At 41.7% G+C, this 24174-nt stretch overlaps 1 protein-coding gene across 2 annotated transcripts in view; it reads left to right on the forward strand.

Moving 5' to 3' along the window:
* Positions 1 to 24174, forward strand: part of vav3a (vav 3 guanine nucleotide exchange factor a) — an 83555-nt gene that overhangs the window by 1560 nt on the left and 57821 nt on the right. For both annotated transcript variants that reach the window (XM_076088798.1, XM_076088724.1), the window contains exon 2: positions 11839 to 11955. In XM_076088798.1, coding sequence (XP_075944913.1) covers positions 11839 to 11955 — 117 coding nt within the window. The remainder of the gene's footprint in view (positions 1 to 11838; positions 11956 to 24174) is intronic.

The raw sequence follows: 24174 nt of genomic DNA on the forward strand, positions 1-24174 counted from the left end.
GGTTACTATAATATGCAGTTACTTTCTTTCAAAATTTAATTTGGTACCCACTGTTCAACTTAAAGCACACAGGTCGAGTGCACAATTTAAAAAAATTGGATTTTAATGTCATCAATGGCAATGGAAATCAACTTTTAAAGGATCTGCTTACTCGTAGATTTCAGAGGAAACTAGATTGGGACTGTAAAACGAGAAGCTGATTGGTCCATTTACTGTTCGAAGTTTTTGCTAGCAGCAATACAATTGCTGATTGAGAGTCATCAATAGGTCAGTGTTTGCTGTCAGTCATGACATAATAACATGGAACGGAGCTGCCATGCATAAGAGAGGTTGTGAACTATTATTACGCTCAGTGCCTGGCCTGGCCCAGAGTAGACTGGGTTATTTTTAGGCACAGTTTGTTTTAATGCATGGCTGGATGGCTTACTCACACAAGGCACTGATGAAGCTAAATTTAGGGGTTAAATTAGCATTAGTAGTAGTCCCATAAACATACAAGGCACACATGCAAGTTCACATGTGTCGGGCTTGTTTATACAATGTTTTTGAACTGCGTTTCCCAGAGGTCATCTGCCAATTGAATAGTGTCAAGGGTGAAATATTTTTCTTGGTAAAGTGTGAGGTTTTTTTCGGTGGTCCTTGTCTCTTTGCCAGATCAACCACAGTGGTTATAATTTCTCATGAAATACAGCCGCTGCAGTTTCGTCTTTTGTTTATTGATTTTCATAACCTGCCAGACACCACTGTTGTGATAAATAGTTCAACATTTGTAAACATTGAATATTAATCATTGGTTCTAGCACTTTACTACTTCATATGTATGTTAGTAGATCATGACTCGTGCCTTCTCCTTTCACACACATTCACACCATGTGAGGCTGCACCAACTCCCTGGACCCCCCCCCCCCCCCCCCCAGCACCTTTCCTCCCTGTGTCTCCTCAAAGTTAAATTTACATAACTGAGGGCGGAGTCGCTTCCCCTTTTACCCTGCATAATTCATGAGGGCCGTGGCAGCTACTTTATCATTGGCCAATAATAACACATGGGACACCACTGTGGACTCACCCATGGGACCCATGCGATGGAAAGACAAAGGCAGTGAAGGGACAGAGCTACAAAGAGTCTGCCGGGCCTCGGCAGACGCATCTCAGAGGACATAAAGGGCCCCGAAGGGCTAGCCCGCTATGTCGGTGTTGGCTGCGTAATTAAGGCACAATGCTCTGGAGGGTTGACATGTGTGATGTTGGCATCAGGGCGGGCTGCTTCTCATTCATCTCAACTGTGTTTGGGTGATTTGTATGGGCTATATACAGTAGAGAGTCAGTTCTGTCCATGAAACAAAGAGCCAGGCAAAATAAGTGACATTATGGGATCAGTCTATTTACTGATGAAATGACCTGTGCTCTTGTGGTGAAAGATGCAGAATGATGCATGGGTTTGTGAATGTGTGCTCTGTGCATGTGCGCATGACAAGGTTTGCTATAACGTTTAAAGCAAAGAGCTCAAAGTTCTAGTTCAGGGTGTTAAGGTCAGTGTAAAGCAAACGTTCACCCTCTTTGATCATAGTTTTAACAGGGTTGTAATGACTCAATTACAAAGTCTAGATGCAGCGCGACCACAGCAACATTGTGCTGCCATACAAGAGAAAACACCACATAATCAGCAGTTGTTTTTTTGTCTCACTCTGTGAAAATCAATGGTTTAACGTTAAGAGGAACTATGCAATGTTTGTCGTGGTGTAACGACCCAACCATGTGGTCATACATGCAGCATGCAGCCTTTCCATCCTTCCATCAAAGTTCTGCTTAATCTCAGATTTTACTGAGAAGACTACAAATATATTCAAAACGCTGCTTGTATGAATTGGTGTGTGTGACTTTCATTCTGTCATAATGCTGCGACCAAAAACGTGTGCTAAAAACAAACTAGCTAACAGGCCGGCACCATGAGTCAGCCATTGATAGATTCTGTTCAAACAAACACAAACAACTGCTTAAAAACACAAAACTGAGCTTGTATGGTTTGATTGAAATTTAAATCTTGAAATTTGCCCCTAACTTGTTAAGCCTACTGTTGCCTTGTTCTCCATGACACAGGATTATAAACTGCGGATTCAGAGTTGAGCACAATGTGGCGAACCCACCGGCAGCTGAAAGCCTCTCACACAGACCAGCCGTGAGCCTCAACATGCACAGGAAATCAGGAAATGGAAAAGAGGAAGGAAGTGAAACTAAACATGCCCTCGATCACGCTCAGACCCAAGCGCTGATGTCAGACACAATGAAGAGAAAAGCCGCCGCTCTCTTCTTCACACAGCAAAACAAAAACGCTTTTCTCTTCATTGAGCCAGCATCAAAGACTTCACTTCATTTTTTTGCAAAGTGAAAGTGAGAGAAAGACGGAGTAATAGTCAGTTTCTAATTTTAACGAGCATCAAGCGTCAGAAAGTGTTCCACAGAGCGACAAAGTGCATCATGCACCAAAAAGACACGAGAGAAAAGGCTTCATAGATGTTATGCAGATTCAAAACCAACATAGAGATGCCATGAAGACTTAATCAACACATTTATGAATGAATTATCAGTTTATTTTAGTGGTATACAGAATGTTAGGCTAGCATGTATAGCTCATACACATGCAGAGAACCACTGCCGATACATATGATGGCTTTATTAGAGCATGTTTTCAAGCACATAAATGAAAATGGTGTGGAATGGTGACTGCTCAATGAATAGCGCAGTTGATTTGCTTTTAATGGTTTTATTTTGACAGGTACGCTGCAGGTGCGTGGCTTCAATTGGTAAACTGGTCCCGATTTTTTCCAGGCATATCACATTTGCACATACTGCATATAAAGAGAACAATGTTATACATTATACATGGTACATATGTATATTTTGTCAAGCCCAGACCCAAACGCTGTGATGTCAAACAATGAGGAGAAAAGCCGGCTTCGCGCACAGGCACTCCACGCAGCCTGCTTCAAAGGCTGCGAGGCTTTCTCTTCACTCGCAGAGACAAAAGTTAGCGAGAGATAGAAAGCGTGGGAGAATGAGAAAGACAGAGAGAGAAATGTCTTGATTTTCCTTTGGTTCGTGCAGAATAAAACCTCTGCAAGTCATATGGGCTCAGGAAACATGACAGATTGAGATTCTGTGTAAAAGATATTAAATAAGATGTCCCAAATGTTAACACATAAAAACCTGTCCCCGTGCATTTTTTTCACTGAGTTAGGGTTAAAATTAGGCATTGACAGGTAATTAGAGTGGGATAACGGCTAATGTGGAATTGTCATGGCAACTGAAATTTAAGATACTCGGTAATAAAGCTGAAAAAGGTCATAGATAAGTGAGGTGTAACCACATGAGGCGTTAAGAAAGGTTATTAATACTTTATGGATGTCTGTATGTGAGTGTGTGTGAACACAGACTCATAACACGCATACTCCCTTGTCCTTATCCATCCTCTTGAACAAGAGGATGCACATGATATTTTATGGTAGTAGTTGCAGCCCCCAGCCTCCAGTTTGTGTGTAAATAGTAGTGTATATCCGTCTCAGATCAGGCATTAGAATGCAGTCATCCTTATTCCAAACCATTGCTTTACTGTGATTTGTTCCGCAGTAAAGTGAAACTAATTAATATCTGAAATATTCCTTTTTGTGGTGGTGACAAACCACAGCGCAACATGTGAAGCTTTTAGTGCATTCTTAACTGAATGCCACATACCAGTATGCAGTTTGTGGCACTTTCTGCTTGCAGTCAGACTTTTATTACATCAAAGCGTGAATTTGCTGCTGTTCTGCTTCCTTTGAAAATGTCCCCTTCTGGGTTGTTTCTCTGTCGACTAGAAGGCATAAGAAGAATTATGGGTCAGATTTTTCATGACCGCACTTCTCAGCGATACTGTATGCATATACCCATACCTTTAACCTACTGAATTTGCATACAGACATGGCACACACTACACATTGCATGCTGTTAGTATGCACTATATGCGCCTTCGGACACGGCTTGCGAGTCCCTTGATGACTACCCGAGTTACTGTGGCTTGGCTCCCCTCCTTGATTCACTTTGAAGAAAGGATTGCACCTGTCAGTGTGTAAACACCACGTTACTGCAGCCGTGCTCGGCGCGTCAATGCAAGGCACCATGGCCCTACCGTTTGCAGCGTAATGCAGTCGCACCACGTTAGCTTTGTTCCGTGCTGCGTTATGTACAGGGACGTGGATGTGGATGTGGATAGCGAAACTGACCTTTCATTCCGTCACCAAGGAAACAAGCCTGCACTCACAGCCAACCGGTAACGGCTGTGGTCTAGTGCACATTAAAGTATGGATAGTGTATATGCTGATTTTATTAGGAGATATTCGGCGGTAGAGAATGCACCTGCAATCAATGTTTATTATGTTACTCGATTCTGCCGTGGATGGTTCAGTTAATCACTGTTGAGTGCTCTGAAAGCTCTGAGTAAGTCAATACTGTCTGTTGTCTTTACTGGCAAACAATCATCATCATCATAAGTGACATTTTAAGTGTAGACAGAGGCTTTTAGACACGTCAGAGGAGACCTCACACCATACAGTATGAATGTGAAAGTTTCAATATTCCCAAATGATGATTTCGCCTTTTTTTTAGCTTGGTGGAAATGTCAAAATGCTATCTGGAAGTCAGTGAGCAGTCAGGAATTGTAGCTTGAGATCCAGATGATACCAACCTACAACCATGGTCATAGCCAGCAGCAGTGTGTCTACAACCTTTTACTGTCAGGTTCACTATAGTGGAAACCTGGAGCCAAGCGAGGGGGAGAGCACTGGATCAAGCTCTACAGAAAACTGATTTAAAACATATATAAAACCTCTATATACTGCTCAAATAGACTTGAATGGACCTCTATACCTTTTGTTTTTTATGACATATTGTGTGTATTGTGCAAGTGTGGGCACCCATCGCCTGCAGATCATTGTCCTTTTTTTCAGCAGGGACAGTTCTGCGTTCTGCTTTGAGCGACTCAAGGTGGAAGTGATGGATGACTGTAGTCTATTGGAAATAGGAGTGTCCTTATTTGTGTAATGGAGACAGAGAGGGAAAGAATGCAATAGAAATAGCAGTGGCTCCATACATGTATGACAGAACACACACAGAGGACCAGCAAAAAGGATAGGGCCATGTGCAAGTCTATTACTGGTATTACCAATATAGTGTATGCAATTTTATGATAAGGCTACTTTATGGCAATACAATTTATGAATTTATTCAGCAACGTTTCACTTTTAGCACTTAAATCAAAAAATATCAGCACGGATTCTGTATCAGCCATAGCGGTCAAACCCCACACCTGAATGGACACACACACACACACACACAGGTCAGACATGAGTTGACCAGGCTCTGTCAAATGGCGCAGCGGAGCATTATTCACACCTTTTTAACACAATCTTCCAAGAGGAATAAATCATGGGCCGCAGAAGGAAGAAGAGGGGGGATACTGCTTCAGTGTTTGAGCATTCGGTGTGTACATTTTATTTAGTGCACACTTTATATGACATTCAACCCTCTGATCTCCACCCTTTTAAATACCTTCTTTTGAGCCAATCACACACAGTTGAGATTAAACTATTTGACCTAAGTTTCTGTAGCCAAGAGGGTTCATATCTCACACAGTAACACTAATTCAATTCCCCTATCTAGTGGGGGGGGGGGGGGGGGGGGGGGGGAATGGGGAATGGAGTAAGTGTTGTGTATAAGTGGGGTCATCGGGGTTAAAACCAGGACTTAATGGAAAATGGCCTCTGAGACACTCATTGGTGTTGTGGGGGAGTTACAGGAGAAGGGAGCTGGCTCTTCCCTTATTGCCTTTATTGTGATTACATGAAAGGACTATACGCCTTTGTCTATCATCTGGTCCTGTGATGGGGACTGAGAAATCAAAGCTTCTCCAGAACCTGCATGTGCTGCGAGGCAGAAATATCAGGAGGCCAGTTTTCTGTCATCTTCAATTTATTCCGCGATTGTTCACTTTCAATGACACCATAGCTGATCTCGCAATTTGGGTAACCTTTATTTATGTTAATGTCGTCCAACGACTTTGAGAGCATAAAGAAGTGAGGTGATCTCAGTGCAGCGGAACAGTAATTATTAGAAACGACTGGTATTTGTTTCAGCTTGAGAGTCTGTGTGTGTGTCATCTCTAGGTCAAATGTGTTACTGACAACACCTGCATTGTATGTTTGGCTATATTTTAACACACCATCAGTGATACTGACAATGGCTGTGATGCAGTTTTGTTGTTTGCCAAAGCAAAAATTATAAAAAGGTGAAGTGGTTTTATTGATGTTGGGTTTTAGTGTGTACAGTAATCGCTTTGGCAACATCACATCATTGTCTTGAAATTTATATGGTGGGTCTTTAAAAGAAGATATGCAGCAAAACTACAAGAACTTTTTCAAAATGAGTCTTGTGGACACGGCATCAGTCTGTTCAGTCTGTATGAAATTTAAAGGAAAAGTTTTGACATCTTGGGAAATATGCTTATGTGCTTTCTGGCAGAGAAATGCCAAATGCTCATCTATGTTCATGAGCTAGTCACTGACGTTTGTCGGCTGTTAATGGCTAAAGAGGCAGCATGTATTTGGTTTATCAGGGCTTTTTTTTAATAGCTTTACTGTTTTTGGCAAACCCACCAGCTGTGGGCCGTAAATGAGCTGAAAGATGCTAAAACGCTCTGTAGAGCTGAGGCGAACAACAGAGTCAGGTGATAATTATGTGCGAGTCATGTGATCATCCAGTGATCCATTGTTAAAAGAAACATTTTTATTTGTGCAGCTTTTACATTTAGTCTTCAAAAAGCCACATGTTCTCATTTTCTTTTGAACAATGCTTCGTTTCCCACAATTACTTAGCGTACTGAATGGAAGGATTAGCATGGGCCCCGCACAGAGCTATCTCCTGGAAACACAGATGACTTTCATGCCGGTCCTCTCCTCACCTAAAGCGGGAGGTGACCCACGATCCAAACTCCTGACAAAACAGAATAGTCCCTCACCGGAAACGTGAGACGATAAAGGGGTGATAAAGAGGCTGTCACTAACTAGCGGGGGATATTCGGAGTCACGAGAGTGACTGGAAAAAGTGAGTGGAAAGACCATCTGCATGCTAGGTCAGTGTTTTTCAGTCATGTGGGTTTTCATTCCAACCAAACCAGCAGCTCACTTCACAGTTCATCAGGAGAGGAGGAGCTATGAATTCAAGTTACCATAGTTTTTTTTTCTGGATTGAAAAGCTGAAAAGTTGAAAAGCTGCTGACCACTGTAAAATTTACAATACTCCATCAAGATGGTGTCTGGCCGGGCCGTCTGCTGTGATGACCCCGACCTGAGAGTCTGAGACAGAGCAGCGGCGCTTTCGTCAGCGCCAGCCTATACGTCCCACCTCCCATTTCCTGGTTACACAGCTGACAGAAGCTCCAACATGACATGGATGTGACCTGATGGCTCGGACTGTGATATGTGTCACCCACTGGTTATAACATGCAGAGTCTTGACAGACGAGCTCTACAGACCAGGCCTGTGCACCTTATGTCATTCGCTCCGGACACAATATCTCAGCGGCGTAATCCAGCAGAGGTTTTAAACTGGCAAACATACATGTCTTAAGGTTTTTTACCTCAACATTGCTTAGACATGGTTTCCTCTGAATACTATCCCTCTTTACTTTCCCACACTGCTGTCAGTTAACATATAAAAGAGAGCCAGCGAGAGAGAGCCTTTAATTACCAAATTAGATTCTTTACACAGGCCTTTATTCCCTCTGCAAGAGATTCATCTATTTGATTGCCATTAATTGACGCTCAACAAGGTTTAAGCAGTAAGATGGCCGGACTCTGGCTGTCTTTCATTGCGTAAATCTGGGAGAGAACAAGAGCAGGATTTCATTAAGCTCCACAATACACACGGGGTCCATAAAAGGCTCCAGCTTGTTGCTATGGAGCTTTGACTTGTATCAAGGAATACATAAACAGAAATTGGATACTTATTGTGGATACAGAGCACGACCTGGCTCATCTCAGAAACGCAGCAGCGAGATGGCTTGTCTTACAGGAATATTTTTCCCCTTATATTCCAGATGGCTGGCCTGGTGGGATTTTAAACCCTCCATACACTGGTCGTGTGTAAACTGCACATTTTTTATCCTGAGTCGACGTGTGTGTTTGGAGTTTCCTGCTGAGGTGTTGCGACATAATCTACACTTAATTCCTTATTCTACACAATGAGGTTATTTGCAGGTTTCATTGAAATGCAGAAATAGATATACTGACAGTGTTGGTTATATTTGCCTGGGATTTGATACAGTTTCACTTGGTACATTTATAAATACCAGGGTTATAATCAGAGCCCACCCAATACTGTTATAGGATTATAATTAGTTGTAAAAACAAATCTGACAATAATATATTTATGGATATTCATTTTAATTAATAAACACATAACATTTTTTAAGAATTGTGACTATACTATGTACTAAGGGGGACATGTCTGTGCTAATGGACCAACTATATTTTGGGGACACTCTCTTTTAAAAGGGTTAAGGAGAGTTAGATGTAGATGGAAAGATTGATAGCTGTCTGTACGCTAAACATGAATCTACTGCCAGTTTGCTTAGCTTAGCATGAAGACTGAGACTGGGGTAAACAGCTAGCCTGGCTCGAGATATAACGAGTAAGCATGTTATATTTTCTTTGTTTAGCCAGTCTATAACCAGACAGCAATAGAGAGAAACAGAGCAATGCTCTCAGTGAAGAGCATAAATTGCCATTTTAACACTATAGGTTGTACGGTGTTAATTACTGAGCTTTAGAGGAGCTGGTAGACAAATTGCTTTACTTAGAGAGCCAGGCTAGCTGCGTCCAGTCTTTGTGCTAAGCTAAGCTAACTGGTTGCTGGCTGTAGCTTCGTACTGAGTAGACAGAGTTGAGAGTGGTATTATACTATCAAATATACTTCATGCATATTTTTAAAAAAAACAGCAAAATAATCCTTTCAAAGCTATAATATAACTAGCAAATTCAAAATAAATTTGTGTTTATTACCATGAATGTGAAGGAAATGACTAAACAACATACATTTATGGCATGTGCATGGGCTATATGCATGCAGATACAGATGTGCACACACACACACACACACACACACACACACACACACACACACACACACGAGGCCATTCACATCCTGAGCCCCAGAGAGTCAGTAAAGCAGAAGAAAAGCTGCCAGCGGAACAGTTACTGCTTGCCTCATACTGCTACACTCTTGTTAATACAATTCCCCCTCTACTGTCTCGAGCTCAGTGTAGCAGAGACACTGTCTTACATATGCGCTCTGTGAAGCTGCTTCCCTCAGATAATATACCGAGGTCCTTTGGGACTCTCCGGAGACTCCAGGCAGACAAGATGTGCTTGTCTGATAAAAGAAAGTGATGTGTACAAGTGTAAACATTCAATATTATTCACTCGCTGCTCGCTCGCTGCTTTGCACTGCGTCTTATCTGGAGCTCGCTGGCTGGGGGCTTTTCTCTCTATTTGTGAAGCCATCTGTAAAGCCTAATTCAATCGGAGTGGAAAGGCATTTCATATTTGATGCACGGACATGTGCCATGCAGACCAATCTGATTTTGGGGCGAAGGTGTGTCATGAATAACAGAAGAAGTCCGGCAGCTTCTTCTCTGGAGATATTTGTATTTTCAAGATGACACTGACTCAATTATTGAAGGTTTTTAAGTTACGGTTGTCAAACATGGTTACAGTCAGGCCTTTGAGTATGGACTCCACATGTTAACAGTATGGCAAAGGGTTGTGCTCTCTTTGAAAAACAGGAAAGGCCTTATGAAATCCACTTCCTGTAAACCCGTTACCCAAGAAATAGAAAAAGGAGAAGGAGGTGAAGATGAGACATTGTAATATGGAAACGTATCGCTGGAGAATTTGAAATCAGGTTAGATTGTGAGTGCTATCGATGCAGTTACTATACTATATGTGAAGTTGTGGACAAAATGACAAAAATAAATATCCAAAAACATAAACGGCTCCCATGCAAATAAAACCGACTCTCACCTAATCTAATAATTTAGCCTTTTCTATGATTCAAAGAATATTTTTCAAAGCTGCACTGTTCAAAACTGCCTTTATATGTACAGGAGTCCAGTGTTTTCAGCAGTCTTTGTTCATTTCAGAAGCTGGGCCCTTGTACTGGTGCAGACAACGCCTCACAACCACACAGTTGGTCTTGCAATGATCGCCTCTGTGTTGGCTGTGATATTCTGTTGTCTTTGTACCCCGCATGTCAATATTGATGCTGATGATACTCCGTTAAAATTCCATCATGCAAGCAACCATTTGCATTTAGCCCCATTACAGGTGTTATGATTTGCCTGTGACAGGTCATCACTATAACTACTGCAAATATCTGCATTTTTTGATAAAACATAGCTGCAACAATGCTAAACAATGTAGTTTTCAGTGTAACATGAATGCACTAAAAATGCACATTATCAGGTGAGGTAATTTGTGGTGGACAGTGATGTGGCAAAAAAAAGAAGAAAAAAACACCCCTTTCTGAAAACATCCCTTTCACCAGCACCCTTTTTTTGCTCCATCCTGTATAAACTACAGGAAGGCTAACTGGTGTAAGTCACAGATACTGCCCGTTGGCTAACTACCATATGTTGACACCTTCCCCTTCACTTCTGCGCCTGCCACTCTTCATAAAGAGAGTGCACCACCTCAGAAAGCCTTACTTAATACTGTGTCCCCCCGCCCCCCCCCCCCCCAGTTTTCTCAGTTTCATTGGTGTTGTTGGGCAGCATTCAGCGCTAACTAATGCATAATTTGGATAAATCGTTTCTGGATGAAGCCTCATTAGCATCATTAGCGAGATTTAGATTTAGGATGCAGACGAGGCAGAAAACACACAGTCAGTAAATGACCTTGTTTATTAGAGGAGTTGCTTATTGATTGATTCAATTTTCTCAGATCAAGGTGCACCCTCAGCTGTGCCTGTAATTAAGCTTACAGTGAATAAAAGCTAGCTGAGAAAGACCATGTCATAACACCATGATGAGTTTAGATACACAATTCACCCCAGCGGAAAACAGAATTCCCTCAATTTATTATGAAAGCTTCTACATTTGCAGTTTGGTCTTTCCCGGGAAGTAATTTGCTATATTGTTTGTTTTTGTTTGTTTTGTTTTATGTCAAACAAATTGAAGACAAACTTAGGTTATCCCAGACATGTCAGCTGATAATTAACAAGACATTGCAGGACAGAAATGCCAAATATATGTAGAGTTAATGACAACAAATTGACCATCTCCAAACAGAGAGGTGAGAAATCTAAATTGCATTTGTACTGCACCATCAAACTGACATCATACTTTAATAGTAGGAGAAAATATGATCTTTGCCTTTGTCTCCATGCTCTGATGAATTATCTCTTTCTAATTACGCACCCTTCCATTGTCCTTCTTCGACAGGAAATACATCCTACTAATGAAACAAGATGCCCTCATGGCGCCTGTAAACAGCAATTCATCTATGTTTTAGAGCTGTGGTCCTCCAGTGTGTCTCGCAGGCCCTCAGCTGCACGCCCTGGTTAGACTTCCAGAGTGAAAGCTATACTGTATCAGGAAGAACAGCAGCATGTGAGCCCATTCTGTGGCGTTAAAACCATACAGCTCTATGGAAATGAAAGTGAAATATAATAATGCATCATATCATTTGCGCATGTCGTGTTTATTTCTCGGTGACTCACTCACAGATGAACCCTCTCCGTCTTCCCAACACAGTTCCTGTGCCTGAAGAACATCAGGACGTTCCTGGCGGTGTGCAGCGACGTATTCGGCATGAAGAAAAGCGAGCTGTTCGAGGCCTTTGACCTTTTTGACGTCAGGGACTTTGGAAAGGTAAGGCAGGGTTTGCTCTGTGACACAGAATGAGGCGGAGGCTTGGTTCTCTGTGACGACGACCAGGATCTGCCCTCGCTGTGTTTGCCAGCTGTCCCGAGAGACTGAACTGAATTTGCCAAATGTGTTTTTACGCCTACTCTTGTCCTTGTGTGGAAGCTATGGAACGTAGTCAAAATTATTTATAAAAGGGAGAAAGCTCCTTTATCTTGGACTTGGGTTTTTAAATTAGAATGCAGGTCTTGGTGCATGAATTAACTGTCTTTTTGGAGGCCTTTATCCATTTTGGATAGTCTCTTTTTGTACTTCACCCTCACACTGTAACAGCAACTTTAATGGCCTTCAGTATCATTAGTAGATGTTCTTACTGGCATTGCTGGTGCTAATCAACACAGCCATGTTGCAGTCTTCCTCACACTCCTAAACTCCAAGCCAAAGCTGAAGTCAGCAACATGACCCAGCAGTTTAATCGCTTCCTCTCATTAGAGTGAATACGCCTCAGCGCGCAGACTTTACGAGGGGTTACAAGTCTGGCCTCGGGTTCATTACTTTGACAGAACTCTGCTTGTAGTGCTGTGAAACTGTCTGCGGCTCTTTGACAGCCCTGCTGCTGCCCTCGTGAAGTCCACAGGAGGTTTACCTAGAAATCAGAGCGAGAGAGAGAGCACGCTGCCGGACGCTGGTGCACATGATGTTCGGCCTTTATGAGACGACAGGGTCGTGTATCCTAGTTTTAGATGTGTGCATGTGTGTCAGTGGGAGACGTATTGACTGACTAGTTGTCATCATCCTACATCTAATGATGATGCAATCTGTGAAGAAGGGGCATTTAGAACATCATGGGATGCTAAAGATACTCCAGTGACACCAGTAATAACATCAGTGATGTGTGGTATAATCAGCTGAGATGAAAACAATACACCGTATGCATTAAATCAGCCCCACAATAATGCAAATAGATATTATCATCATATCCATCATATTAGAAGTGAAACTCTGACTGTGATAGCCGATTTCTAATAAAAAGATAAATAGTGGTTTCTATTTATAGTATTGCAACTTAAGGGGAATTGACTCATAGGTGCTTTTTGATGAATGGAAAAATACAATTAACATGTGTCAATTGAACTTCCCCTTTCATGGCAAAAACAACAGGAAGCAACACTCTTCCAGAGAAACATTTATTAAAAAGGTCGCAGCTTGTGAAATGAAGGCGTGTGAAATTGCCACAAAATTTGAGAGTGGCAAACCTTCGTTGAGTATGCGTCGATCGGCCACCTTGTCCTCCTATGATAGACCATTCAACTTATGTGTTCATTTATTAGCATCAACATAATTGGCAAACATCATCTGTGTGTTCTCAGTACAGCTGACTCTTGATCATTTTGGTGTTTGTGAACTGAAAACACAACAATAATCTGTTAATATTCTCTGAAAAATATTCTACTATGTTACTATGACGAACCTTTAACTGGTTATGAAAGCCTCAATTTCATACTGATGTAAACGAGACCATCAGCAACAAGATTGGCTGTTTCTATATTACTATTCTTAGTACTCGTCATCTTCAGTTTCCGTGCAAAAAAGGAGAAAAAAAAAAAGGAGCAGAGCTTCGCCTAGCTGCCTCGCCGGTCCACGCAACACCAACACCATATCTCTAGAGTCCCATGCCGTATTGCTGGGCCCGCTGGAGGGAAGGAAGGCACGGGAGAAGCAGAACCAGGACTGAGCGAGGCAGACTGTCAGACCCTGCAGCAGTAAAATGAGAGATTTTCTAAAGGGACTCTGGTGCTGGGAAACACTACCGCTTTCGAGCACATCGACCGCCATAATCAATACAAAATGAAAGTTCTTTGTGGAAGCTTTAATGAAGGCTTTGACTTAATGATATGTTAATACAGTCCCTCAGATGACCTCTTAACTATGTAATGTATGAAATAAAAATATTTCTAAGAACAGATAATGGAAATGAGAAAGGCTTTAGATATGGTCAACAGCACCTATTTTTATCCCTCATCTTTGCTGGCGTGCCGAGCTGAATTAAGAAGCTGAGAAAATTAAGTCATCTATTCATTAAGTCGTCTATAATTAAAACACATTGGGACCGCTGGCAAGTTCTTTTTTCCCCTCTTATAGGGAAATATTTTCAGAAAAAATCTACAGAAGAACCAACGGTGGCTCAGTGAATTACTGCAGGATATTCAAATACAAATCTTCATTCTCACTCCAGAACTAAAAAAAAAATACTTTGTAGATTTGCTCATCCTTGTGACTTTGCATTCATGTGCTTTTCTTATCAAATTCAGCCCCTTCAAGCATTTTAAAGAAACAAACAGTTATGAAACGGTTGTTTATAAGCTAAAGCTGCTTCTGGAAAAGCCCATATATATCTATATATATATATATATAGATATATATAAAAACATATAGTTAGTCACAGAAACCTGATGTGTGATCAATCTGAGGAACTTCACAATAGTTAAATCCAATCAACTCATTTTAAATGTTTTCTTTGCTGAGAGTTACATGACTGAATGCTACATATGAAGCCACAGTCGGCTAGCTTAGCTAAGTGTAAAAACAACCACTGTTTGACATGGGAGTTTTCTGCCAGACTATATTTTTCTACAGATTTAACAAATTATTTTTATATAATGTGTTCATTAGTGAACTTTTGAGGTGCTGGGAGGCAGATTTTGTCGAGGCATGCCAGGCAAGCTGATTCCCCTGGTTTCCAGTATACTAAGCTACGCTAACTGGCTGCAGCTTTCTAATAATAGACATGATCTACGACAGTGGTATCATTGAGTTTTTCCCAAATGTTGATCTATTGCTTTAATATTTTACATATTCTTCTGTTGTTTAAGCACTTTGTTTTACTTCGAGTTCCGTGTAACAAATCTGTGTTGAGAATATGACATTCAAACTCTCCTTTAAGATTGATTACTGCGCCCCCAAACAATAAATGCTCGATCCTTCTTTAGATAGCTCTTATCATAACTTGACACTAAATGGCTCGATGTGCAATTGCTCTCTTTCTGCCTGACCAGTTTCAGATGAGGAGATAAACTCTTTTCAAGCACAGACTCATTTTCACTTTTTTGCGATACCTTCCTCATTTCCCTCAGTGATTTCAGTGCGCTCAAGCACAACACTTTGATGACTCTCTTGAGTGAATCCCACATTGCCCAGCGTGAATTTAACATCTCTGAAATTAGACAGCAAGCAGGCCGCGTATTCCTCGCTTGGCTGGCTCTGCAGAGGCTAATGGAGTGAGGAGAGGAGGGGATGGGAGAAGCTGCCACTCACCTGCAGTTCCAGCTTTTTTTAATTGTGTATTTAAAAAAAAAGGCAGACTGCTACTGAATAAAACATCCATGTTGCCTGTTTATCTTACAGTTGGTGTGTATTGTTCTGCCTGCCGTTATACCGGACATGTTTTGAACTGAACTCACATGAGGCAACCTTAACCATACAGCCAGAAAATTATTCTCGACTCTTCCACCTTCAAAGCTGGGAAGGAATCCAGCAGTAAAGGACGGGTCCCTGATGAGATTCGGGTCTTAGAAAACATGACCGGACTCAAAAGGAGACTGTGCGTTTATATGTGTGAAAATACTGATACATCTGACAAACAGCCCTTGCCTTGTTGGTGTTCTGAGACTCGAACTGAGGCCGCACAACGCTGCAATGGTAGGGAAACTGACAAATACAGCAGGTCTGTCTGTAGCCCTTTCCCCTCAGTGCAGGAACATCTGGTTTGCACATCTGTCTTGTAGACACACGGAGGGTTGTGGGCTCTGTAGGGAGAACAGAAACTTGGTTGCACAGGGCATACTTATACACTGATGCACACCTGGCAGAGAGCGGGAAAGAGATGGTGGTATTTAGAGAAGATATTGAGAGCTACGGTATCCTACAGGATAGAGGAGGAGGCATTTTGTGGCTGTATGATGAAGGAGATGAAACAGTGGATTTCACAATAAGCATACATAGTTTTACTCTACAAGACACAATAGCGGTACAGTAAATAGACGTAACCTAAGTTACCCCTCTGATCTGTGTGAAAACATCATGTATCCTTGGTTGTGAAATGATTGAAAAATACGTGCTGCCGTCGTCATCTTCCCTGAGAGCGAATGACTAATTGTCTCACTTCTATTTTATTGCTAATTCCAGTCATCTCGTATCAGCTCCTTTCAAAAATAGAATCAAAGTGCTGACAGGAGCTTTCCAGTCACATGACGGACAGTCGCTTAGTACTTGGAAAAGTTGAGTGTCATGGACTGACCTGCTAAATAATGCAGTATACTTCAGCTATAGCGGTACACAGAAACCTGCAACAGTAGCACATCATCTTTGCAGCTGTGCTTGTCATTTGCTGATTTGGGAGTAGTGCTCGCTGACCACTGAACGTCTTCTTAAAGTGACACACTGAGAGAAGAATGTCCAGCTTGGTGAATGAGATTCCAAACAGTGTGTAACAGTATGATAACCAGTAAACACACAATGTAGTTAATACAATAAAGTAATCTCAGATAATTATGGATAATGTTTTATTTCATGCTCAAGTGACGTATGCATGTAAAACAGCAATAGGGGCCCTCATTCATTACAGCAGAGTTCTTTTCAAGTCTCAAAATTGATGCATGCTCATGTTCTCGTGTTCTCAGCCTAACTCTCAGTAAGAAAGCAAATAAGCGTATTTCTTGCCAAACTATTAATTTGAAGAATTTCATATTGTCCTGTGAAATCGCATACTTTTTTGGTCATATTTCAGTTTTAAAATATCAGATACTGAAATGTCTATAAAAACTATGATTAAAGACCCTACTTAAAATCTTAAAGACGGGCTGTGCACATCTGGATGATTGATGAGCACTGTGGGCTTCATGTGGGCTGACTCCTACATGGTGGAGTAACCTCAGATCATCTGCTGCGTTCCATTCTGTGTAGACTATGCAAATTTTGCTGCACCGCAACTTCCTTTAAATGGGCCAGGAGATGCCACACCTGCACGTGTTTAGCCGCACATTATGTAGATAATCTGGCAATAAGAGATTGATTGCGGCACGCTCTTGTTTTTGCAGCTGCTTTCTAGTCGTCCATCTGCAGTGAACTCACCCCACGTTTACTGTAGATACTGTGTGGCGGCTGCATTAATCAGACGCAGATGAAGGCTGAAACGTTCCTCCCAGACTGGACTTGTTTTGAAGTATAGGTTTGTTACAGTAAAACCTGCCTCTACACAGAGTTCTGTAAGTTAAACTCCTTATTGGAAAAAAATAAAAATCAATGTGTTAATATTTTTGTTGAGACTTTTGAGGGGACTGCTGTTATTGAGAGAAGTTCAGCACATCACTAGGAGCAAACATGTTTTAAAAGCTATTCTCTATTGACCTCTGCATACAAAGACAGTGTCAACTCAGCCCCAGTGGGCTCTTCTCTATTACCATATACTACCACTGGCAGTTTTAGGTGGATGAAGACGCTGATTATTTTGGTGGGGAGGGGAAATGGAAGCCCCGGGGGAGGGGAAAGCAAAGATGGAAAGGAAGAGGGAGACAGACAGAGAGGGTTTTTATTGATTAGCGTCTTCCTCCTCAGTTGACTGTGATAAATTTAACCACGGAAACCCACATAAGGCTGATGCATCTCCCGAGCAGCCCTCCCATCATCTTTGTCTGTCCTTTGTCCTTCAGCCGTGCTCTCCCCAGCAGATCTGTGTGGTCAGATATCATATGTCTGCTACAAGCTAATGGATACTTGGGGTGTGTCTTTTGTACTGCAAGCTGCAGTAACAGTGCAATCACAATCGCTTTGGAGGCAGGATTGCGATAGCTGCCTTTAGGACTAAAAGTGTAGTGGATGGTCAACATTAGGATGATGTTGGTCTTTTATTCAGAAAAATCACATATTGGCCTTTAGAGGTTCCTCCCAGACCAGTGTTATCCTCGAGTGGATTACCAGAGATGTCTTTCTAGTGTGGTATAAGAGGTTTAACGTTACAGCCTCATAGGTGTCAGTAGGTTAAACCTGCAATTACATTTTCAAAAGGAGCTGTGAACCCACTTACTGTAGATCTATTAGTCTGGCTTGTAGTGCAAAGCTTTACTTTCCCATCATGGTCCAAATGCTGTTTCAATTGCCTTTCTATTCCGAGAAAGCACCAAAGAAGATACACAGGAAACACTGAATTTATGTAAGTTTGTGGTGTTTTGGGCACAGAAATGTGGCCTTCAAAAATCCTCACACTGGTAGAAACTTCTGCAGCTGTGCACAGCGAGTTTGTTTACTTGGATGAACAAATGCAAAAACAATCTGTTTGATTTTATCGGCAGATGTCTGCACAACAGACCTGTCTCTGACGGACATTTGGTCAAATGCAGGCGTAAGCGCTAACATTAATAGTGGCTGCATTCCAATTGTATTGTGCATGCTGGCTCACTGGCACATCAGTCTCAGCTACACTTTGTCTGCCATGACGAATTTGGCAGTCTGGATTATTTCTGGGAGCTGAAGTAATTGTTTCTGATCAATAATACAGAGGTATCGTCTGCAAGCGTGTAGCTTGAGCGAGGAAGTCACAGGATGTTTGTGGAGCAGACTGTAACATTCATTCCTCTGGGTTTTTTGAGTCTACATTGACTTGCATTTTTATTTATTTTTTTATATGAGAAAAAACTGAGGTTTATAAGGTGTCAAAGGTCAGAATCAAACCTGCATACTTCCACTGTGATTCAACACAAACTATATTATCACCTGAGTTCGGTCAGCACTGTAGAGAAGTCTCTAATGTGTGGTTACTAGTGATGTGCTCTAAAATCACAGTGCATCTACCTCGACCTCCAATGTTTGTGTCTGAAAAAGCTCCCATGCTTCACTTACTTGCACTCAATACATTCGGAGTTATTGTTGTGTCCAGAGCAATTCGATTTAACTTGCTCTAAAGCTGTTGTGCTGAAAGCTCTATGTATAATCCATGGCCTCCCGGTGACTGACTGCATGACATCAGCTTCCACTGGAATCACACTTTTCATATCAACTGGCTTTACTTGAGCGTGAATGCATGCACACACTTGCAAAAAACAACAACAACACACACACACGCACACACACACACACACACACACACACACCCAACCCTTGCCGGCTGAAGATTGCTCGGTCGGAGAGTTCAGTGCTTCCCTGCTTTCCAGCTTCAGCTGAGTCGGATTGTCTCTTTGATTGTTTCAGCGTGTCAGAAAAAAAATCTTCTTTGATGATTGCGGAGACATCTGTTTATGCCCTGTGTGAGTGCGCTGGATGTTTTAGTGCTGTGGTAACCATCACATACGTGATACATACACACTCCTACAACGGCAGAAAAGTAGGCTCATCGTGGAGAGCATGTGGGTTTGGTTAAGAATATGACTATAACAGCTAATTCCTGTCCAGTTGTGACATATGCAGACAAAAAATGTTGTTTTTAAGGCGTTTGTTGCTTTGAAAGGCCTCTACATTGTATTTTACGCTGATAACCACTTGGTCAGAGTTAGCAAAGGTGATGTTCAGCAACAATAGAGCCCTATTTTTTAGGCAGTCAAATCTGCTGACAAAGCCATCATTCACCCCTAGTGCCCCCATTTTTACGTACAGCATGCAGAGCAGTATAAGGGTGTTAGCGTGACTTTTTGGACCACCTTTATAGGCCACAAAAAAGATAAAAACAATCACCGTTCCACTTCAGGTCGGGCTGAACTGATACATTGGTGAGGCATTTTATCTGTCATGTTTTCTTGCAAAAAAACACAATGAGGTTAAAAGACATGCTCACATGAACATCCTTCTAGTAGGAGTTCATATTGTGGCTTAACTGGAAGAGTTTTTAGGCCATCTTGTTGACGTGAATGTTTTCTCTGTTAAAAAAGTGTGAAAGCGCCTCTCTTTATGACATATGGGGGACCGTAAGACTGGGAAAAGAGATTAAGGCAGGACAAGAAGCATTAGGTAACATTAGCATTAGGCTCTCCTTACTGTAACAGGGTTTCTAGGAAATTAGCTGAAATTGGAGAAATATTGGCACTAGTACGGCTGGAGTGAGACAGAGGCTAGTCAGTCATATCCCCTTGCGTTTACACATCGTACAAATAGGCATAGCAATTTTTCTGATGGGGATTTCTGACATTTTAAATGCCACATGGATCTTTTAAATGCGAATTATGGGAATAAGAGGTTTGCGTCTGAGCGTGTCTGTGAGTGGCTAAGTGCTAGTGTGTTTATGTGTGTGTGTGTGTGTGAGAAGCTAGCAGTGACTCCCCTGAGGACTGACTCATCTCAAGTCTCAGTAAGCAGCAGGAAACAGGAAGAGGAAACGGTCACCACAGAGCCCCTCTGGAGTCGGTTCTCTCTGTATGAGTGTGTGTATATACTGTATTCAGATTTAGCTTCAGGTGTAATGGTGCATTAACACCAGTGTAAGCACTATCCGTGTGTGTGTGTGTGGGTAGGTACAGCATACTGGCAGATGTGCTCCATTCCTCCTCGGGCTGTCAAAATCAAAACTACGTCCCCTGTTGTGTTCTATTTCTCACCAGGGCCTCATGGGATTGACAAGTCTGTCTTTTTTCTGTGTTTAACCAACACAATTGGACTTCCCCTCAGTTATCTTCGGCTTGTCTCCGTGTTGTCCCGTCAGAGGCTCTATCAAGCATCCACTCTTCCTGTGACCGGGCCCCGGCCCCTGGAAGTGGATGTGTGTGTCTGTGTGTGTGTGTGTGTGTGTGTGTGAACACGACAGAGAGTGTGTGCAACATAGAGGGTGTTTCCCAAAGTCAAAACGGCTGAATTTCCAGGATGACACGTCATTGAATTCTACCGAGGACTAAGTTCTTTATGCAGAGGATGCATGTTTTCTGCACTACGAAAACACGCACAATCCTATGCGCACAATGCATTTCCTGTCAGTGACAGACTCCTTCATTGAGCTGAGTAACATAAACAAAGAAGCCAGCAACAGCAGAGAGAGACCAGGTGTAAAGCCGGCATATTTTGACATTTAACCTTAGAAATTAAGGGTTTATTTTGATAAAACCAGAGTTGGTGATTGTTGAAATGGCAGAAAGACTAACCAAAATGGGTTTAACGAGTTTTATGTAGTTTCTGTCAAGTTTGAAAGTGTGTTTTACAATCGGCGAGGTAAACATACTGTTCTTCGATGGCGACTGGTGGCTATGAGGAGAACATATTATTCGTATGTTTTGTACATTAATAAATTATTAGTAATTGCCCAAAATCCCGGGTTGATTTGATTAATTTTTACACGTTTTGAATCTGTTTATATTGTTTTGAGGAAAGCAAAATCAATATTCCTACTGGAAATGGTAATGTACTGAATTTATAGAAATACAGTTTAAAAGGAGGAAGCAAGGAAGCATTCTTGACTTGAGAAACACCCAGAGAGAAAGAAACAAAGAAGCAAAAAGGGCACTCCGGAAACTGAATGGCTGAAATTTATTCTTGCCACTTTTGTGGTCTACTGTGTGTTTGTGTTTGTGTGAGAGAGAGCGAGAGAGAGTGTGTACGTCCTTGCACCATACCAGTTCAAAAGGAGCCTCCCATTGAGTGTGTAACACATAAAAACTGCAGGTAGTCCTACAGTGAAATGATTCAAAAGGAAAATGCTCCTCATGGTTTTTTTAAAGTCTTTTCTACTGCAAACCATCGAGACAAATGAACAGGAATGCAGCACACAATATAAACGTGTGTTCCATTGTAATTCTTCACCATTTCATTTTCAATTAAAGATAGATTCCGTGTTGTAATAACTCTCATTTGAGATGCAGTACATGTTGATGCTGTCCTGCTTCATTATTGATTGACAGCACTAGTAGGAAATAGTGCAAGGAGATCGGTCGTTCTGCTTGCAGAGACCTTAGTGTGCAGGCTTTGCATCTTAAAGTGTTGCTATTGAGGTTACCTGGTTACAGACATGCCAGGTATTTATAGGCCACTGCTGAGTCTGGGCCAGCCAGAGAGCATGTGAAGCTAAGCCACCGTGGTCAGGATCAAAGACTACAAAGACTGAAGTGCAGGTCTACAAACCAGCCCTCCTCCCCTCGCTGTCCTACTTTCTGACAGCTTTTTTCCCCCCCAGCGTCAACACTGAGCTACCTGGAACTACAGACCTACATCTCACTGTGACTAAATCATACAGAAGAGGGTGAGACTGATGTATTGGTATTGCAAGGCTGGTAAAAGCCTTTTATTAAAAATGGCATCTGGTTTAGTCAGTGTTGTTGACCTGTTATTGACAGGATATGATGCTGTTTGATTCATATATAAGAAAACACACCAATGTAATCAAATAATGTGCCATTTATTACTTCTACAATATTTATCATTGGGTTGACCTACAACTGAACTCTTTCAAATGTAACAACAAATTGGATTCCACTGAAATATGTATCAATATAGCATCGGTTTATTGTCACTGTTATTTTCATTGTCTTCTATGGTCTAAATGGTATTTTGGAGGCTTTTTTCACCTTGACAAGAAAAAAACACGGGGTCTTGAAAAGGCCTCGGAATATCAACTAAATGTTTGTTGCCTGCAGCTTCAATTGGGATGGTGGGAAATCTTCTGTACCTATAAGCTGGGAAATAATATTAGGTGGCTGTAGAGACAACAAAACACATGATTTATTCAAATAGAGTAAGGTCTCATAAAAGTCAATACAAATGATGTAAAATCAAAGTTTAAAAAAGACACTTTATGGAGTGATGGGGTTTATCCGCCAGAGCATTTTGTCAGTAAGTGTATTTACCCAAATGTCAAACTATTCCTTATGAGGAGACTCTTCTCTACTGGAATAAATAATATTCTTTGTCACCTCAGTCGTGTGATGCCGGTTTTTCCAAGTTAGTGGGTAACTACAAAGATTTCATCGTGAGTTTGTGTATTTAGCTTACTTTTGGTAACAAATTCGTGGATCTGAGACTGAAATGTCAGAGTTCCGGGATATATATTTTTAGGACGATCATGGCTCAGGGCTACTTCAATCCAAAAGTAACAGCCTCCAAAGTGTCTGTAAAGTTCTACTAATTGCAGAGTTTTTCAGCCCACCAAAACATCAGATATCCGATATCTTCATTGCTGTTTCCGGCAGCCATAACTAAACGTTTTAGGTGTTGGACTTCAAAAACACAGCAGACAAACCTCACTATGTAGTTCAGTCTTACAGAGTCGAGGCGTAAAACTTTGATTCTGCTTACTGATGACTGTACGAGGGGCATTTAGAGTCAGAACATGAATTGCCCACAGTCAGTGTTGTCTTCCAGATGGGCAACCATGCGCTGAGATGGAGCAATGTTTAGATTCTTCATGTTTATTTCACTCTCTTCAGTCCACTATCTCCCTGTGGCAAGGCTCCCCTGGGCACCTGCCGGCTTCATCTAAAGGAGGGTAATTTTTTTTTTCAACAAGTGCAATCCCTGTCTGACACATCTTTAAAAAACTTTTTCCTAAATCTTTCATGAGGTGCCGAAGGCAGCATCTGTCATCTCTCCAACGTGGCTGAGCTAACAGCAACGAATGGGATTTCACAGGGACGTTTATGTTCTTCTGATCTCGCTGAGATGTTTTTCTGTAATGCTAAGATCCTGCAGAAGCCATGCAGACGACTGTATGTATGTCAGCGATGCTTTTTCCAGATGCTGAAGGCTCACACCATGAGGGGGGGGGGGGGTCTTTTCTTCTCTGTATTGCTTCCCAGAGGTGGAGGTGGAGTGGGTGGATGCGCTGTCAGTGGGGGCATTTCTAAAACCTAATCTCCAGCCTCCACATTTTGCTCAGTAAATCAGATCCCACCTCACATTATACCAACTGCTATGCGTTATATAATATCCAAAAAGATGCAGTTTTGCTGAAACCACATGGGTTGTTTGGGAAACAAAAGTCAGGCAGTAGATGAAACATGTATATAAATACATCGTGGAGAAAGGAAGCCTCGTGATTATTACATAAAGATAGGAGAAACATACTGACGAGGATCACAGCACTGCTGCATTTATCAGTTGAGTTAATGAGAATAAATTCACAAAGGCCACTGTATATAATGAGACCAGTCAACATTTTACTGGAGGGTTTGACATGAATTTAAGGCAGAGTGAGAGATTATAAATGAAGCCTCATTTTAACAGCATTTGGACACAATGATATACAGTGGAGGTGTACCTATT

This window comes from Anarhichas minor, unplaced genomic scaffold (genome assembly GCF_050575085.1).
Source record: "Anarhichas minor isolate MPS153535 unplaced genomic scaffold, ASM5057508v1 ptg000001l, whole genome shotgun sequence".
Lineage (NCBI taxonomy): Eukaryota > Metazoa > Chordata > Actinopteri > Perciformes > Anarhichadidae > Anarhichas > Anarhichas minor.